This window comes from Eretmochelys imbricata, chromosome 5 (assembly GCF_965152235.1).
Source record: "Eretmochelys imbricata isolate rEreImb1 chromosome 5, rEreImb1.hap1, whole genome shotgun sequence".
Classification (NCBI taxonomy): Eukaryota; Metazoa; Chordata; order Testudines; family Cheloniidae; genus Eretmochelys; species Eretmochelys imbricata.
In genome coordinates, this window is record NC_135576.1 from 61,993,997 (window position 1) to 62,012,026 (window position 18,030).

General features: G+C 39.8%; 1 protein-coding gene across 7 annotated transcripts in view; it reads left to right on the forward strand.

The window, feature by feature from the left end:
* The window catches only part of CAST (calpastatin), a 112,604-nt gene that overhangs the window by 50,419 nt on the left and 44,155 nt on the right, over nt 1-18,030 (forward strand). For 5 of the 7 annotated variants that reach the window (XM_077817219.1, XM_077817220.1, XM_077817223.1 and 2 more), the window contains 5 exons: nt 9,430-9,489; nt 12,372-12,437; nt 15,842-15,892; nt 17,197-17,253; nt 17,368-17,484. In XM_077817219.1, coding sequence (XP_077673345.1) covers nt 9,430-9,489; nt 12,372-12,437; nt 15,842-15,892; nt 17,197-17,253; nt 17,368-17,484 — 351 coding nt within the window. The remainder of the gene's footprint in view (nt 1-9,429; nt 9,490-12,371; nt 12,438-15,841; nt 15,893-17,196; nt 17,254-17,367; nt 17,485-18,030) is intronic. The other 2 variants (XM_077817222.1, XM_077817225.1) reach the window with 1 other exon arrangement.

Consider the following 18,030-nt stretch of genomic DNA (forward strand, 5'->3'; position numbering starts at 1 on the left):
GATAATGTCATACCTATTTTACACCCTTAAATATCTTTATCAATCTCTTGTTCACGTAGAAATGTTTACTTGCCTTGTTTACTTCCTTTATAATTTTTAGTATCTTGGAATGTAGACTGATGTCAGTTAGTTGTCGCATTCACACTGCCCATAGACATCAGTTAGTATTTCTCTGTCTCTTTTGTCATCCCCTACAGCTGCCTGACTTGAATCACTGTTGCTTTTATAGGTCCATATCATATGATTGAAAAATTGGGACCTTCTTGAATAGCCAGCTTATTCCTGTGGCTCTTCTACTGAAGTGTATTTCATGGTCTGTTTTTCCGTAATATAGCTCTTACTCATTATGCACTCTGTCTGCTCAGTTACTGCACAAAGATCATTCCTCTTTCTCTATAGTTCTAGATTCATTCTTGTATTTTGAAACCCACTTAGAAAGTATTATGCAAATATATCCTGTTTTTACTTTTGCTACTGGTATCCATTTGTGATTTCCGACAGACACACAAACTTATTTAAAATACCTGATGAAATGTACTTTGATTTCAGTTTTTCTTAGAATTGAATATTTTTAGAAGCAGGTTTTTCCATCTGTTATTTCTAAGGTGGTTTTTGAATAAAATAATGTGTTTTTGGGGAAAAAGCAGTATGTCTTACAGAAAAGCTTTTATAAAAGAAGGAATATACTGGTTATTATAACCTACTGCATAAATATACAACTCATCCAAAATACTTTACATGCTAAAAAATAAGAACAACATACAAAAAGAAGAGTTCAAACTATTGTAAAGATGTAATATCCTAAAAAAAAGCTAATTCTTTACAAACATCTGTTTTAATGTTCATATTTGTTCAAACTCCAGTGCCTGATGCAAAACACTTTGCAATTCAGAGTTCCCATTTGTGGAACAGAGACCAAATAATTTAATGTTGTCATTTCAGAGTAAAAGCTTTCATAATGCAGCTGTTCTTACAGATCTCACCTTATTATATGTCTAAATTATTATTTGTTTATTTAGCAGTATTTAAATGTGAAATACTGTAATTCAGATCATTTTAAATTCTTGTTTAACCACTTTTCTAAAAGAATAACCTAGATTTGCATTGACAGGAAATAGTAACGTTTATTAACAAGTACAACCTTAGACTCCAGTGCTGGAAAGATTACTGTGTGTGCTTTACTTTATGCACCGTAGTTCCATTAACTTCAGTGGGGTTATTCATAGTGTGTAAAGATGAACACAAGTGTAAATCTTTGCAGGATGGGCCTTAAAGTTTGTTCTCGGGCTCAGACCGAAATCTGTGCACCCACAAAATCAGACTTAATTTACTGTGTTGGCCAAAAACTCTTTGAATTACATGAGAGATCTAGACTCAATGGAAGTTCTGTGTGTGTGTGTGTGTGTGTGTGTGTGTGTACAGTATATGAGAGAGCATGTCAGAATTAGGTCTTATCTGTTTTTATTCGCCAATAAAAAGGCTAGAATAAGAAAAGGAATATGCTAGATCTCACTTAGCGAAACATTACCATATTGAAAGGATACCTATTGCAAAAACCGTTCTTTGAGATGTGAATATTGCAGGAAAGGGAAGTTTTTAATCTTGGCCTTGTCGTGGCAATGCCCACAGATTCTTCTTCAAGCTCAGTCCTGCACGGATTCTTGATCATGCAGGACTAGTAACCATAGTGGTCTTTATCTGCTTGGCATGATTCACTACAGATAACTCTCAATATTTGAATTTTTGATGCTCAGAACAGAGTAAGAGCATGAACCTAATATGTGCACAACACCGTATTTGCATTTGTTTATAATATCATGCATGTAATACATGTAGTATAGTATGGGTTAGTTAGCCAGATGGAATATCTACTCCTAACTAGGGCTCACAACTAGGAGTGGAATTTGCTGATTAGACATTTTTGTCCTTTCAGTTTTATCCTCCTGTTGGGCTCCACCTGGTGTTCTTAGTGCATACTACTCCTTTGGATTTTTCATCCTCTCTTGTTACAAGAGAATACTGTAGTCTCAATGCAACTTCAATTCTGGGCTTAGTTGAATTACATATTGGAGTTGTTTACTATAATAAACCACAGCCCACTGCAGATTGAACTATAACTACTATATTCATAGATTCATAGATATTAAGGTCAGAAGGGACCATTATGATCATTTAGTCTGACCTCTTGCACAATGCGGGCCACAGAATCTCACCCATCCACTCCTGCAATAAACCTCTCACCATATTTAGTTCATTCTTCACATTCTTGATTGTAAACTCTGGTCTCAAAAAAACAAACAAGTTTCTGATTTTCTTAGTGCCTGCAGGGGATTCAGTTTATTTAAAAAATATTTTTCTTGTGAACTCTTCCAAGTTGTGGAAGGTTTAAGGAATTCTTTATGAATAATAATATGGGTACATTGATGATTTTCTCACAAGGAGGTCTTCTGTTTATTAGTTGAGCTAATAATGAATGTTTATGTAGAATTATAAACACAGGAAATATGTCTAGGATACATTTTTATATGAAGATTCAAAATCTAATTTCTATTAAGGAATTTTCCCAGAAAGGTCATGATTTAGCAAACTTAGCCTGTTCCACAAAGCAATTTAAGTACTTGCTTAACTTTAAACACATGCTTAAGTCCCATTGATTTTAATGGGACATAAGCACATACTTAAGTGCTTTGCTAAATTGGGGCCAGAATTCGTTTCATGGTATGATTTTAGCAGAAGTCCACTAAGGTTTCTGCAGAAAACCAGCAGTTAGTAACAAAGAGACTAACTTTTGCCTCCAGTGATTTTTACAGTTTTCTAGGATTATCTCCCCAGTAATCAGCAGGACAAATAAAAAGATTTGTTTTTAACATACAAGGTTTGTAAAGTCAAACAGAGATAATAGGTGCTGGCCTTATACTCTTGCAGGCTTTTTTGTTTTTGTTTTTTTTTGTTTGGTTGGTTCTTTTAGTGATACACGCCTGACTGTAACTTTAATTCAAATGGAACTGTTAGAAAAAAAATCATGTTGATGATTCCGACATAGTACCTGACTGAAACCGCCCCCACCCCCCACAATGGTAAGCAGTCTTTAAGCCAGAAGTATATTATAGTTACTTTTTTTTTTTTCATTTACATAATCTTCAGGTACTTAGTCTGAAATTTCTGAATCTTCTATGCTATCACTTTCTGTTTTTGAGTATTTAACCATGTACAGACTTCCCCATAGTTCAGTAATTTAATTGTGAAATAGATGGGCATGTATTTCAGAAAACTTAGTTTCATGCTTCAGAAAACTTAGTTTCGTACAGTTTAAGGCCAGAAGGGACTATTAGAGCATCTAGTATGACCTCCTGTATATCACATTTCACCCAGATACCCCTATCTTAAGCCAAATGATTTTAGTTAGACTGAAGTATTTCAGTTCTTAGGAGTTTGTTACAGGGATGGAAGATATGTTCACATGATCCCAACCTATAAGCTACACCCAATGCTCCAGAGAAAGGTTTTAAAAAAAACAACCCCAAACAAACCCAAGTTCCCTGTCAGTCTAACCTGGAGGAAAATTCCTTCCAGATCCCTAGTTTGGTGAGCAGGACGCTGGACATATAAGAAAGACACACCAGCCATATATCTAGAAAGAGGATTCTCTGGACCAACTCAGAACACTGGTCCACCCTGTCCAGTGTCCTGTCTCCAGCTGTGACCAACATCTGGTGCTTCAGAGAAAGGTGAAGAAGAAAACAGCCACTCACCCCCACAGAATATATCCCGCCCATTGTGCACTGCAGGGGGAAAAATTCTTCCTGACCCCTGCGGGTGATTGGCTGAAGACCTGAAGCATGAAATAAGATTTATAGTCACTGTTTTAATGAAGAGCTGCAGGTTTTAGAAGTATGTTGAGGGCAGTACAGTTTATCGTGGTCTCCCCATGGCTCATGAAGGAGGGGAATGAACTGGGGATTCAGATTCATGGATTCTAAAACCAGAAGGAACCATCACAACTATCCAGCCCAACCCCCACCACACACAAGCCACAGACTTTCTCCCTGAAGATGGATTGAAGCATATCTTTTAGAAAGAGATCTAATCTCATTTTAAAGACTCCAAGCAATGGCTAGTCCACCACCTCCCCACTTAAGCTGTCCCAATGTTTAATTATCCTCACTGCTAGGAAATTGCATCTTATTTGAAGGTTGAATTTATCTAAGTTCAGCTTTTAGCTATTGGATCTTGTTATAACTTTGTCAGCAAGGCTGGACACTGCCCCATCCTACCCCTCTCCCCAACCATCCCTACCAAAACACACATTCAGATATCCTTCTGTAAGTACCTATACACAGTGATCAAAACACCTCCAACTTCTCAATGTTTAACTGAATAAGTTGAGCTCCTTAAAACCTCACATCAAAAGACTTCTTTTCTAGCCCGTGGATTATTATTGTGGTCCTCCTTTTAACTCTCTCTGGTATTTCCACATCCTTCTTGAAGTGTGCATACCAGAGCTGGACACTGTATTCTGGTAGTGGTCTTACCAATGCTGTGTACACAGTGGCAAGATCATTTGCCTAGTGTTCTCTGAACTTGTATGTATTCGCTCATTAACTAATTTGTCTTAGTTTTAAGAGAGGCATAATTTTCCTACACTGTTTTTAAAATGTATTGGAATGACATGTTAGTTGTTAATATACAAGAACCGCAGTGACAGTGTGAGACTGGATTAATCCTGAATTGTTTCCAAGACTAATAAATCAAAATTTGTTATATTTGTAATCCATATGATTACATAGGGCTACATCTGCTTTGTGGCTGATTTTGGGGAGGGAACCACACTAGCAATTAAGAGAACCCGATGAGCGAGTGCTCCAGGTTCATGGCACTTCATTCAGATTTCAACCCCTGCATATCTACATTGCCAGTGTGCCACATTTTTTACAGCTTTTGAACAAATTTGGGGCCAAATTTGTGTCGTGGTTACATATGTGCAGCTCCCCATTGACATAACTGAAGTCAGTTGGAATTGTGTGTGTGTGTGTGTGTGTGTGTGTGTGTGTGTGTGTGTAAAAGCGCATAGTGTTAAGTAAGCATTAACTTTTTTGGGGAATCCCCATAGGATTATGGAGGGGATAATGCTGTGTGGGGCAGCTGTCTCTGGGTCCGATTCTTGGCCCTTCTCACCCACTGAAAGGTTTCCTCAAGTCCAGGGAAGGCGAGATGGAGCTGGCTGGGGTGATCACCCAGGTTTTCATCTCCTCCATCCATTCAGGTGGAATGAAAAATTTAGCTCATAGCATTTTGTACCTTCAAAACATAATTCAGATATTAACTAACTGATCAACCAATTAACCTTCACAATAGCCTTGGAAGTGGATTTGTTGTCCCCATTTTACAGACAGATGAGGTTAAATAACATGCCTGAGGCCACACAGTGAGCCTATGACAGAGCCCCAGGTAGGAAGAAGTAGCAACATCTTTACCAGAAGTACTACCAGGCCAATTTTGCCCTCAGATATACAACCATAACTGAAATCCCTAAAATCAGTGGGATTGCCTGGATGTACGTGAAGGCAAACTACACTCTATAATAAGCCCTTGGAGCACAGTTTGTTTTGCCTGCTTCTGAACATTTATCTTTTAGTTGTGGTAATACTGAAATAACAATATTGTTCTGAAGCAAATACAATCTCAGTTTTGTGTTGACCATATATGTTTGACTATGTAATATTTTTTAATGTTTGATACAGGACAACAAGAGCTCATTATTCTCATACTATAACTGGGTGTGCCTCCAAACATGTTAAAGCCTCTCCAAGTTCTATTTAAGCCATGAATCACTCAGCTATTGTACTAGTTACTAGGCAACATTTTAATATTTATCTCCAATCCTGACATGCATTCCTGTGTCGCATCAGAGGACAAAACTTGATCTGTTCTGTACGTTTAGACTGTGGTAAATGGAGAATACAGTTTTTTTTTATACCAACATGGTGTTGGGAAGTAGACATGGACATACACACCACCATCAAGAACAGTAAAATGAAACCATCCAAAATTGCGTCACATTAAACAGGCAGCTTGTTTTGTAGGTGGTCTAGCAGATACCAAACAAGCATGACACTTCTACATATTTATTTATTAACATGCTTTTTTTTTGCTCACTGATAAGGGGGCCAGATTGTGCCAGGTCCTTGTGTGATACAAGGATTGGGAGGACAAAAAATCTCCCTCCACTGCCTTGTAATACCCATTCAAGGAAAGTGCCTGAGGCAGCTGAAGTCCTTGAACTCTGGGGACCACAGGTGGGACTCTCCTTCAGTGCATCTCAGAGTACACTATGGCCCAGAAGGAGTAGGAAGACAGTGATAGCACTGTCCTACCCCCTCCCTGCTGTCCCCTAGAGCAAGTCAGCTGCACCAGGGGAACAACTTGTGCTTAAGGCCACCAAGGGAGTGGATAGCTAGTGGTTCCACATAATTGTTGACCCACCAAGACCAAAGCCAATCCTTTCTCAGACTTTTCTCCTTGAAGAATTAACCCCTTCATCTGTCATTATTTAATAACAGACATTCACAACACTAAGTGAAACTGTTCTATGAGGTGTTTTGACAAGAGATGGAGACAATAACTATTGTTTGGCATAGTCACATTAAATAGACTGCCTTCGGTAAAAGCACTTGATGAATACATTGTCTGCTGTTAGCACAAATTACAATGTTGTGTGCACACATAGTGCTTATTGCATATACTGTATTTCAGCTACTCTGTCAGTGTATTGTGAGAAAAAGGTGACTCAGAAGAAGTGTGATGATGATGTGTATGTAGCATTATGTGTTTGGGGGTGGTGTGCTCATCTGTCATCATGAGTCTTTACTACATCACAGTGAGGGTGACTACTCTGAGAAGGGGTGGCACAGATACTTGTTAGTCATGTAGCAAGAATTTAGGTGACTTTATATGTGTAATCTGTTTCTGCCTAAGGGTATCGTGTTGTAGAACAAGATATAGAGACCTCATCCACTGGAGTTTATCTGTTACCTGAGGTAGATAAAAGAGGTTGTCAAAAAGAATATTTGTTTCAACCCTTCATGTAGACGTCTTTATAGATTATGGTGCATTTTGTTTTCAGAATGTGCTTTTACTTTTTCATTTTTGTATTGCATCCACTCTGGAGAGAAAAATGGACTTGTTTACATACAGTATGCAGAACACTTCTGTAGTTAGAGGGTCAGTTGTATGTTGTATCCCAAGTACCTTTGGAGAAAGTATTGCCTTAATTAAAGTGACATTATTGCCTAATTATTGCCTTAATTAAAGTGACACTATTCATTTGTTTTATTTCTGCTGGAAATGTATTTACCTGCAAATTTTACACGTAATATCTAAGAATCCTATACTTATTCAGTTTGTTTACTTTGTGCATTGTGATGACACTTCGTGTTTTAAACAGTTTCACTGTTTATCTTGTACAGTTTTTTCTCTTTCAGTGTGGGTCTTTTATACAGCAGACCAGGGAGATAAAAATGTCTTTTAAAAATAGAAAAATATGACTAAATCCACAGTGTGATAGGGCATGGCTGCCACATAGTGCACTCTGCTGGTTGAGTGGGGCACTACCAGCCCTCAGTTTCCTTTCCTGTCTCCTTATCTCTTCATACACTAGTCTGTGCTGGAGATGTGATTTAGCCCTCCAGCTGACCCACAAACATAACTCCTTTCAGGATAGCAAAAGTCAAAGTAAAAATCCCCCCAAAGAGGAAGGTTCTTCAGCCTTTCAGGGATTTCTCTTCAGGCCACCCTTTGGGCTACCTTTGATTAGTCTTTCTAGCTCTGGGATAGAGTACACGGCCTCCCAGGCCGGTTTCCCTGGAGTACCATTCTCTGCCGCTGCTGGGGTTCTGTTCCGTGTATCTTTCCCTGCTTTAGTATACAGCACTGAGCTCCCAGGCTAGTTCACCTGGAGTACCTGGCCTCCTGCTTGCAGTTCCGCTCCCAGACTGATATCTCTCAGCCATTTTATATAAGGTCCAGGTGTCCATTAAACTATCACCTGACCCTCCTTAGTCTTGCCACCTCAGGCTAGGAAGCAGGGAATTAATCACAGCTTGGGTGTGGCTTAAAGAGGTCAATCACCCAGTGACACACCCAAATTGGCAGGAGGGATCTGAACTGAAACTTTTGGTCGCTCTTTTTTTAAAAGCAATTTTTAAAATTGTGTATGTCCCTTTCAGATTCCTTTAGTTTTGTCCTGTCTTTTTCTGTGATGGAAAATTTGGGCTCTGGGAGATTTTGGAAGTGCTTAATGGGACGCATTGACTAACCTTAAATTTTTTCTTCCTTTTTTGAAAGCCTCTTAGGAGAAAAGAGGTAAATGAGGAAAGTGACATTGCCACTGTGTTTATGTGAACTATATGGTGAAGTGCAAGGTCCTACATTTAGGAACAAAGAGTTTAGATCACATTTCCCAGTTGGGGACTGTACTCTGTAAAGCAGTTCACGATAAAGTTTAGAGTCTTGGTGGATAACCAACTGAACATGAGCTCCTAGGACAATGCTGTGGCTAAGATGGCGAATGTAATTGTTGTTTGTATAAACAGAGGAATATTAAATAGGAATAGGGAGGTGGTATTACCTCCATATGCAACATTTTTGAGACAATTACTGAAATACTAATTCCATTTACAGAAGCTGAAGGTAGATAAATTCAGGCTAAATATAAAGGCACAGTTTTTAAATAATGAGGTTGATTTAATCATTGGAACAACTTATGAAGGGATTGGTGCCTTCTACATGACTTGAAGTCTTCAAATCAAGACTGGATATCTTTCTGAAAAAAATATGCAAAATATGCTGTAGCTCAACTACAAGATATGGGCTTGATTTAGGAACCAGTTCATGAAATTCTGTGGCATGTGTTACATTGGAGGTTAGGCTAGAAAATCATAATGATCCCTTCTGGCCTTAAAAATGTATGAAGCTTAGAGTATATATTAAATGTTATTTTTGGCAACCTAATAAATCCAAGAGGATGAATGTCTTTGAGCAAGCACATTAAAATATGTAAGAATCCTGTTCTTAGTATATACATTTAAATATCCATAGATGTTTCAGTATTGGAGAGCAGGCATCTTATATATTCCAATATTCAATTAGAAATCTGCTTTCAGCATACTTAAGAGAAGAGGCTGTTTCTACAGTATACCTTTGGAACGCTACCTACTCACAGAGAAGCAGAGTAGGAGTATGTTTTCCAGTGTGGCAGAGAATCAGAATAAAAGTGATCAGCCTAATCTCCAATCCTCAACCTGAATTGTAACTTGAATTCTAACAAGCCTATATACTTGCATGATACAAACATCTGTATTAATAATTGTCTTAACATTTTAAGTGAAGGTGAAATCGTTTTGAAGTAATGTTTTGATTTTTTTTTTCCAGACACAGCCCCCTTCTACTGTTGCAACAAAAGCATCGGATATGAAGCCCACTGAAACAAAGGTATGAAGTCCTAAGGAATGAATCTTTGCGATTTGTGAGTCAGAAGACCTGGATTTTACTTCAGACTCTGTCACTGACTCATTATATGATCTTGACGAAGTCACTTTTCTGTACCTTAGTTTCCACATCTGCAAAATAGGGGTAAAGACACTTGTCCTCTTATGCAAAACACTTTGAGAACTGTGGATTAAATTAATACTAATACAACATTTTAGCTTATTCATAACCTCTGAGTTAGGCACATAGGCCCTGATCCTGCAAACCCTTAATTACAGGTGTAACTTTGTTTATGTGACTAGTTCCATGTGAATAGTCCCAAAGAAGAATTTGGGCCTTAGTTAGTCAGTGTGAAATCACATGTTCTCAATAATGATACCCTCGTTCCTCTCTGCTACCTTCCTTCCTGATCCTGATTCAGAGTTTTTGGTCACTATCGTAATATAAAAAATATTATATGATGTTTTCCCTCCTCTCTGCCTATCTGTACATTCTTGCTCAGGATAAAAATATTGAAACTGACAAAAATCCTGCACTCCAGAATAGGGATCTTGCTCATTTCAATACCGTGTCAGCTTTCTGAACCAGATCAGGTAGGGAACAATGCAGTAGTACAAGATATGGATTTTTCTAATGTTATACATATGGTGAACCTAATGCCAGACTGGTAGGTCCAAGTTTGATCATGTCGCTTTGAGGTTGAAGTCCACTGTCAGCCTGTTTATGTTTGTTAGCATTATAGGAGAATCCATTTCAACAGTCTAATTTAGTCTGCAGTCTGATTTAGCAAGTGAAGCTCATTTACCAAACTTCTACAAAAAACAGTAAAAGTTAAAATTTTCAAAGCTGTAGCACCTTTACAATCACCAACCACTTGAATGTCAAAATATTTCTTGGTAAAAAAGCAACTTTCTCCTTCTTTTCCTTTGTACCACTTCTGCCAATTCAAACAGTGCTATGCTGTAATTCCTCAAGGGTGTTTGTCAGTCAGCTCTTTTAACAGTTGTAGCTACAATGGATGCCAAAATATCTAATTTATAAATCTTAATCTCCACACACAGTCCACAAGACCTAGCTACTACACTCCTCACAATAAACCGGACAGTTATTAAACCATTGTCTAATCCTGCATGATCATTGCTGCTCATAAATTTAGAGATTCGTTGTTTGTCAGTCACTAATTTAAGATGTTTCCTGATGATAATAGATTAATTATGAACCTGCATCAAAGAGCAAATTCACGCCTAACATGCTCTTTCCGTGTGGCATTATCTACATGATGGCAACCATCTGGCCATCTATTAATAGACAAAGTAGTCGCTTCTCTATTAATAGACTCAGAATAAGCATGCCTGCAGGAAAAAACAGCTACAGTAGCAGGGTGTAAATCCCTGCCCTGAAACATTTGGGGACTCTTGAGCATAGAGTCCTGCAGGAATTTACTGGCCTATCTTTACAAAGGGAGAAGTGGAACTACCTTACCTTGCCCTTTAATAGCTCATGTATAATTAATATTTCCTCCTTGAAGGGGAATTGGGGCACCCAGAGGAACTTCCTTGGAAGGAAACAGAGTTGCTAGGGAGTAGGGCGCCTTGAGTGTCAAATGTCATTTCCTCTTCTTGTGCGGACCCCATTCCCAGTGACCCACTTCTCATTCGTTCCCTGTGCCCTTGCCTCTGCTCCTCAGAGACCTATTTCCCATTTCGATTCCGTTCTACCTCTTCCCTTGCCCCCAATCAGTAAAGACCCATTCCTGCTCCCTTTTTGCCGTCAAGAATGAATGTCAGTCCCCCTTCCCCAAAAAGTATAATCAGCTTTTCCCTGTGCAAGTGGGAGCCACTGTAGCTGTGGCAGGGATAAGGATTTGTGCTTCATGGGGTTACCATGATGTGTGAAGTTCAAGGCCTTGTGTGGAGGTGGCTGGTTGGTTCATTGAAATGGAGTGGGGAGAAAGAGAGCAGTGTGGGTATTGTGGAGGGATGAGGTGAGCATGGTGGGTGGTGCATGTGCTGCTAGGGGGGTGGGCAGAGCTTAGGAAGGGGGACCGTTTTAATCTCGGGTCCTACTTGGAATTCACATTTGGGGACCCAACATGAATCTTTATACCTTTGATCAGTAGAAACCCAGCTGCCAATAGTATAAGCCTGAAGAGGGGACACTATGAAGGGGTATAAACTGTTAGATAAACACAAACAGATAAGAAGACCTGTCCTCCAGATCCTGAAAAGCCTTTCTACGTCTTCAAGTGTAGCTGTTTTGAAATGTAACTTCTGTGTTGAATGACAAACAAAGCTAGTCTCCAATTATGATTCGTCTCCCCCTTCCTCCCAGATTGTGTACATCTCCTTGTTCCTTCACTTTGCCTGTCCACCTCTCTGATGAACTCTGAAAGCAGGATCCTGATATGTTTCTTTATTACCTGCTCACAAGGTCTAAACAGGCCGAAAGAGCTGAAGTAGCATTTGTAAACAAAAATACATCTGGCTGTAGATTTTATTTCCTAAATCAAACTATTATACATCTGATGCCATTTGTACTGTGAACAATTCTGTTTAATGTTAATTTTAAAAAATATATTAACCCTCCCCCCTAGATTTTAAAACATAAACCATCCAGTAAATGTACAATCAAATTCCAATAAAGGACTACTTGCGCTATAAGAAAATTGTCACCTATGGTTACTAATAACAATATTGGTAAAGTGAGCAGCACAGAGGTTTGAATTTAACTCTCAGTAACAGATATGTCTTGCAGTTTCAGTACAGCTGTTTTCATGTACAAACATAAATGGTAGTAAAATACTTTATCTCATTTTTCCTGTAAATCTCTCTACGTTTCTTGGGAAATGCGTTTTAAAAAAACCTGAATTTGTACTTTAATACTAGGCTACTTCAAGCCATAGCCAGACCAGTGGACAGCAGTCTCACAGCAGGAAGAGACACAAAGTTCAGGTGATGCACAAATGACTATGTCTCTGTCTGCAGTCACAGCAGCAGCATGTTTTCACCACTTAATCACTTGCACCATGAGGCATGAGCTAATAATCTTAAAATTCAGTCTTTCATTTGTCATGCTTATTCCCATTTATGGGCCCAACACACCTTGGAGATCAATCATCAAAAACAAATTCTAGTTCCTCAAACCTTCACATCTGTTGCATTTCCTTATTGCTCCAACTGTCAACTAAAGGCAGCTAACGGCAAAAATCTGTTTGATTGATAATGTAATAATGTTAGAACAAAATTTCTAGCTTCATCTCTGCACAAACACACATAATTTTCTTGAACCAGAAGACCTGGAAGATTAGGATACTTGCTTCGATAACTGATTTACTTGACTGATGGTGTTAAGTGTGTGTGTGTGTGTGTATCAGAATATGTATGTGTGTTTGCACGCATGCATACATAAATATGGTAGGTACATACAGTGTACCCTCTCCATAATGCCCTTCATAATAGTGAACCTTTGGCTATAATGAACCTGGTCCCTGGATCCCAGCCCAGGGCCATGATGGGGGCTGACAGCTCCTCCGGCCACGGCAGCTGTTCAAGGTGTCAGCCCTGGCTCAGTGGCAGGGCTCTTGAACCCCGGGCTATAACAAACAAATGGCTTGGATCCCCAGGGGGTTCGTTATAGCGAGGATATACTGTAGTGTGTAAATGCATGCATACAGACTGTGAATGTATTTGAGAAACAAAACTTCTTGATCCGTTTTAAAGTACATGGAAAGTCTAGAACAGTGGTTCTCTGACTAGGGCCGCCACTTGTTCAGGGAAAGCCCTTGGCGGGCCGGGCTGGTTTGTTTACCTGCCACGTCCACAGGTTCAGCCGATTGTGGCTCCCACTGGCTGCGGTTCGCCATTCCAGGCCAATGGGGGCTGTGGGAAGCGGCATGGGCCGAGGGATGTGCTGGCCGCCCTTCCTGCAGCCCCCATTGGCCTGGAGCGGCGAACCGCAGCCAGTGGGAGCCGCAATCAGCCGAACCTGCAGATGCAGCAGGTAAACAAACCGGCCCAGCCCACCAGGGGCTTTCCCTGAACAAGTGGCGTCCTAGTTTGAGAACCACTGGTCTAGAAAGTATCAATATGTTTAAAATATATGGTCTATGAGGGGAAGTGATTTATTTTCAGTGTGGAGTACAGGAAATTTCACTCCTACCTCCAGAGTATTCCCTGTTTCTGTGATTTGTATTATTATTTACGGAATACATTATGGTGTGGCGCTATATACCTTAATCTGCGGCTTCAACATCTTTGTGTCGCTTGCACCCGTGCATGCATGGGCACATGCACACACAACCTCAGAATTTCACACGTAAATTTATTGTGGATCTGTGCATGGGTTTAGTATGGATTTTTTTTCTTAATTGTTGCATATTGAGTAATGAACTGTTCAGTAAACTTCACGGTGGGGTCAACTAATCCGTGTAAAAGCTAAACACATCTAAATAGTAGTTTAGAATGCCTCTCAAATGAAAGAAAAATGCTTGCAAAATTACAGTAGACAAATTGCATGCTTCAATAATAGTCTAGTGGTTATATCCATTGTGTTATTGTAAATGTGATTCTATTGTAGGTGACTATAAAAATATGGGTCCTTATTAGTTTGTTTCTGACTCTAAATGTGCCTACCTTCCAAGTAAAAATGCGTTTTCTAACTGATGGCCTGAAGTTCAACTTAGGATCTGAAAGTCAACTTTCCGTATGGTAACTGGAGCCTGGCTTTCACTTAATGATCATGCAGCTAAAACTTACAAACAATGCTGTTGATGATACATGAGCCACTGAAATCTCCAGCTAACTCTCCAATAGCTATGTTAACTATGGAGTACAGTAAAAAACCTAAAATTAATAATAATTAAAAAGCCAGGCCATGTCTACACTGCAATGTTTTGTCACATCGCTGTATTGCTCAGGGGAATGATATGTTACGGACATAGCTGTGCTGGCAGAAGCCCCAAGGGTAAATGCTGTTACACTGGCAAAACTGCACTTTTACCGATATAGCTCAGGCTGGTCTATGCTAGAAAATTAGATCCACCTAGCTTCGTTGCTCTGGGGCGTGAAAAATACACACCACTGCACAACATAGTATGATGACCTAAGTCCCTGCGGAGATGATAATAGATTGATGGAAGAATTTATCCGTTGACCTAGCTACTGCCTCTCGGGGAGCTGGATTTTCTCCCATCACTGTAGTAAGTTTCTGCGTTTCAGTGGTTCAAGTGTAGACATAGCCTTATTTTGCTTGGGGAGAAGAATAAGCTATGCCAGCAAAAGCACAGCTATGTTAGTATAGCTATGTCCACACTGGGAGTGCTTTGCCAGGATAGTATACCAGTATAACTATGCTGACATGGTCTCAATAAAGTAAGCAGATATGACTTAGAACAGGAGTGGGCAAACTTTTTGGCCTGAGGGCCACATCTGGGTATGGAAATTGTATGGCAGGCTATGAATGCTCACGAAATCGGGGATTGGGGTGTGTGAGGGGGTGAGGGCTCCAGCTGGGGATGTGGGCTCTGGAGTGAGGCCAAAATGAGGAATTCAGGGTGCGGGCTCCTACCCGGAGGTGCCGCCAGGTGGCTCTGCTCTCTGCCCCGTCCGCAGGTGCTGCCCCTGCAGCTTCCATAGGCTGCAGTTCCTGGCCAATGGGAGATGCAGAGCTGGCACTTGGGGTGGGGCAGCGTGCGGAGTCCCCTGGCTGCCCCTCCACTTAGGAACCAGAACGGGTAATGCCACTGCTTCTGGGAGCCACGGCACGTACGGAGTGGGGCAAGCCCCCGACCCCACTCCTCTGCCGAAGCTTGAGGGCCGGATTAAAAGGTCTGAAGGGCCGGATGCAGCCCCCAGGCCGTAATTTGCCCACCCTGACTTAGAAGCTGCTATATTCAGTAACTTTTCTGGAAGTAACCACACTATTTTATTTGTTGTGGTAATTCATAATCTCGTATCTACAAGATATTGATTATACTTTCTGTACTTTGAGTTGAAATGAATCATAGTAATATTATTCTGAATGTGGCTGAAACAACTGTTCAGTTTGGTTACCTTTACTCAGTTCTCTTATTTCATGGCCCAAGTAAAATGAGTACGTAAATGGTGTGTGTGTGTGTGCGCTGTGTTTTGGCCATGCTCCAGTAACTTATAATGCATGAACAGGGTCCTGTGCGGGACCATATGTTGTAAATTGGAGGATGAGGGCATTATTTATTTATAAACACACATATTTGAGTGTTCATGTGTGTATAAAATATGCCATATGTTTTCAAACGTAGGAAGTAATATCATCGTTAAAAAGAACTAAGCTGCTTTTTTGATCTTTTGTTCTGAGTATAATTTCTTATATATTTTAGAGCACACAAACCGCAAAAACAGAACCTGGAAAAGTAGCACAGTCACTAAAGGTAAGCTACTACTTTTATTGAATCGTTGTGCGTTGTTTTTCTTCAGAGAAGTTTGTAATGATAAACTAAATCCTGCCACTACCAGATGCTCCCATCTTCTCATATGGGTGAAAGGAAACAAACCTGCCTGCAGATGAGGTAGGAGCAGGAGCGCCGCCCTGTTAGGAGTTGACATAGCACATTTCTGGGGAGTAGACACTCTGTTGTGCTTCCCCTCTACCAACAGATTTCTAAGCAGAAACCGGCATTAAATCCACCATGCACCTTTTACCCTTTTAAGGCATGTGTGGGCGGGAAAGAACAGAGAAAGCTGACATCTCTGATTCTCAGGGAAGGGCAGTGCTCATAGAACTTGATGGAGAGTCTGCGTTGCTGCATGGCTGCCTCAGAATTCACAAGGATATATTCTAGGCTTCTCCTGTGTACTGCTTTCTCTTCTGTAGAGTTTTCCTAGGGAGAGGAATAGGTGCCCTATCTGCCTAGTAAATATCAGGTTTTTTAAAGTTATTTCTTTTTTTTCTCTCTCTCTCTCTTCCCCCGCCCCTTCAGTAGGGAGGGGAAGAAACCTGCAAACAAAGCAGAATCATTCCAATATGGTTTTTTGTTTTTGTTTTTTTTGCAAGGATATATGCAAAGTTCCAGCCCGTTTTAATTTTTGCCCAAGATGAAAAGACACATTTACAGGGAAAGATAACCCATACTTATAGGTTCTTCCAAGATCTTTTCTTCAAACTTTGAACAGTGAATGAGTGAAGAAAAATTAATTTCCACAAACCTTGACTATGCTTTTTCTCATATGACACCTGGGCGAGTGTGTACTCGCCAGCTGAGCTAGCTGAATATAAACTGTGCCTTCCCTTGAGATTACTTGAGAGGCTACAGGAAAAACTGTCACTATGAAGTAAACAAACGGGAATGTATAGCTAACAAAAGGGCTATAAATAACTTGAGAGAAGTATTTTTACAACCCTTTGAAAGATCCCTTTGTGTTTAAAGCCTGGCTACAACTACTCCCAGATGTGGCTTTCCCCTTTCTAGTATATTAAGTCCCATACAGATAAGTGTTCACGTGATTGTGCCCTTAGGATGTGTATAATTTGGTTGGAGCAGGAATTGTGTCTTCCTTTGTTTGTGCAGCCTGACAAGCAGAAAATAATAATTTCCTGTGTCTCTAAATTGTCTGTCAGAATAGGTGAAAGTTACATGTATGTTAAGTAAATTAGACTAAAAATCTATTGAGTTGAATACTTTTAACAGTTGAATATTTTCTAATATATTCTAATATATCTGTATATTACTGACAGCCAGTTGATTCTCAAACTAAACCTCAATCTGAAGAGAAGCAAAAGGAACCTGGTGGGGTGAGTTATTTACATTTTTTCTGCTTTTGTTTGTTTGTTTTGTTTTCTCAAAACAAAAACACAAGAATACTAAAATCTGTCCTATACATTAATAGCATATTTATGGTTGTGCAGGCAAAAAGCCCATCCAAATCTTCTGTAGCAAAAAGTTCCAAAAAAGCTAGTCCAGGAAAAGCGGCCACCGGTCAGACTGAAAAATCAACGCAAGTATCTTCAATAGAAGAACCAAAGGTAAAGCGGAAGTGGCGATCCCTTTATTACTTGTTCGTTTGTATTGAGGGAGCACCTACTAGCCCTAGTCATGGACCCCATTGTGCTGCTAGGCATGTGCAAACACTGAACAAAAAGACAGTTCCTATCCCAAAGACAGGCTGTCTTTTTGAAGGTATGTGTGACAGCTTTTTGTGCTGCATTAAACTACAGTCTAAGCTACATTAAGCATGTATAAAACTTTACTGTTTGGCATTTAATGAGGCCTTTGCATTTTGCTTATTTAACTTTAATAATATCTTGAATGTACTGATTCAAAAGTATTGATGAGAATAGTGTGCAAGCATTGTCTACAGAATATACATGACTGAACATCTGATTAGAAACAGCCTCTTTTAATAAGTATTCTGCAATAAGGGTGTTCCGCCAAGCTTCATATCCTCTCTTAAACCATTCTTAGCTTTGTAAGGTTTTGTGGATGTTTTTGAAGGTGAACCATATAAAATCACTTGCAGTTGCAGGTCTGCCCAAGCCAGAAGTACTGCACATTCGAGACTGTTGTCACAT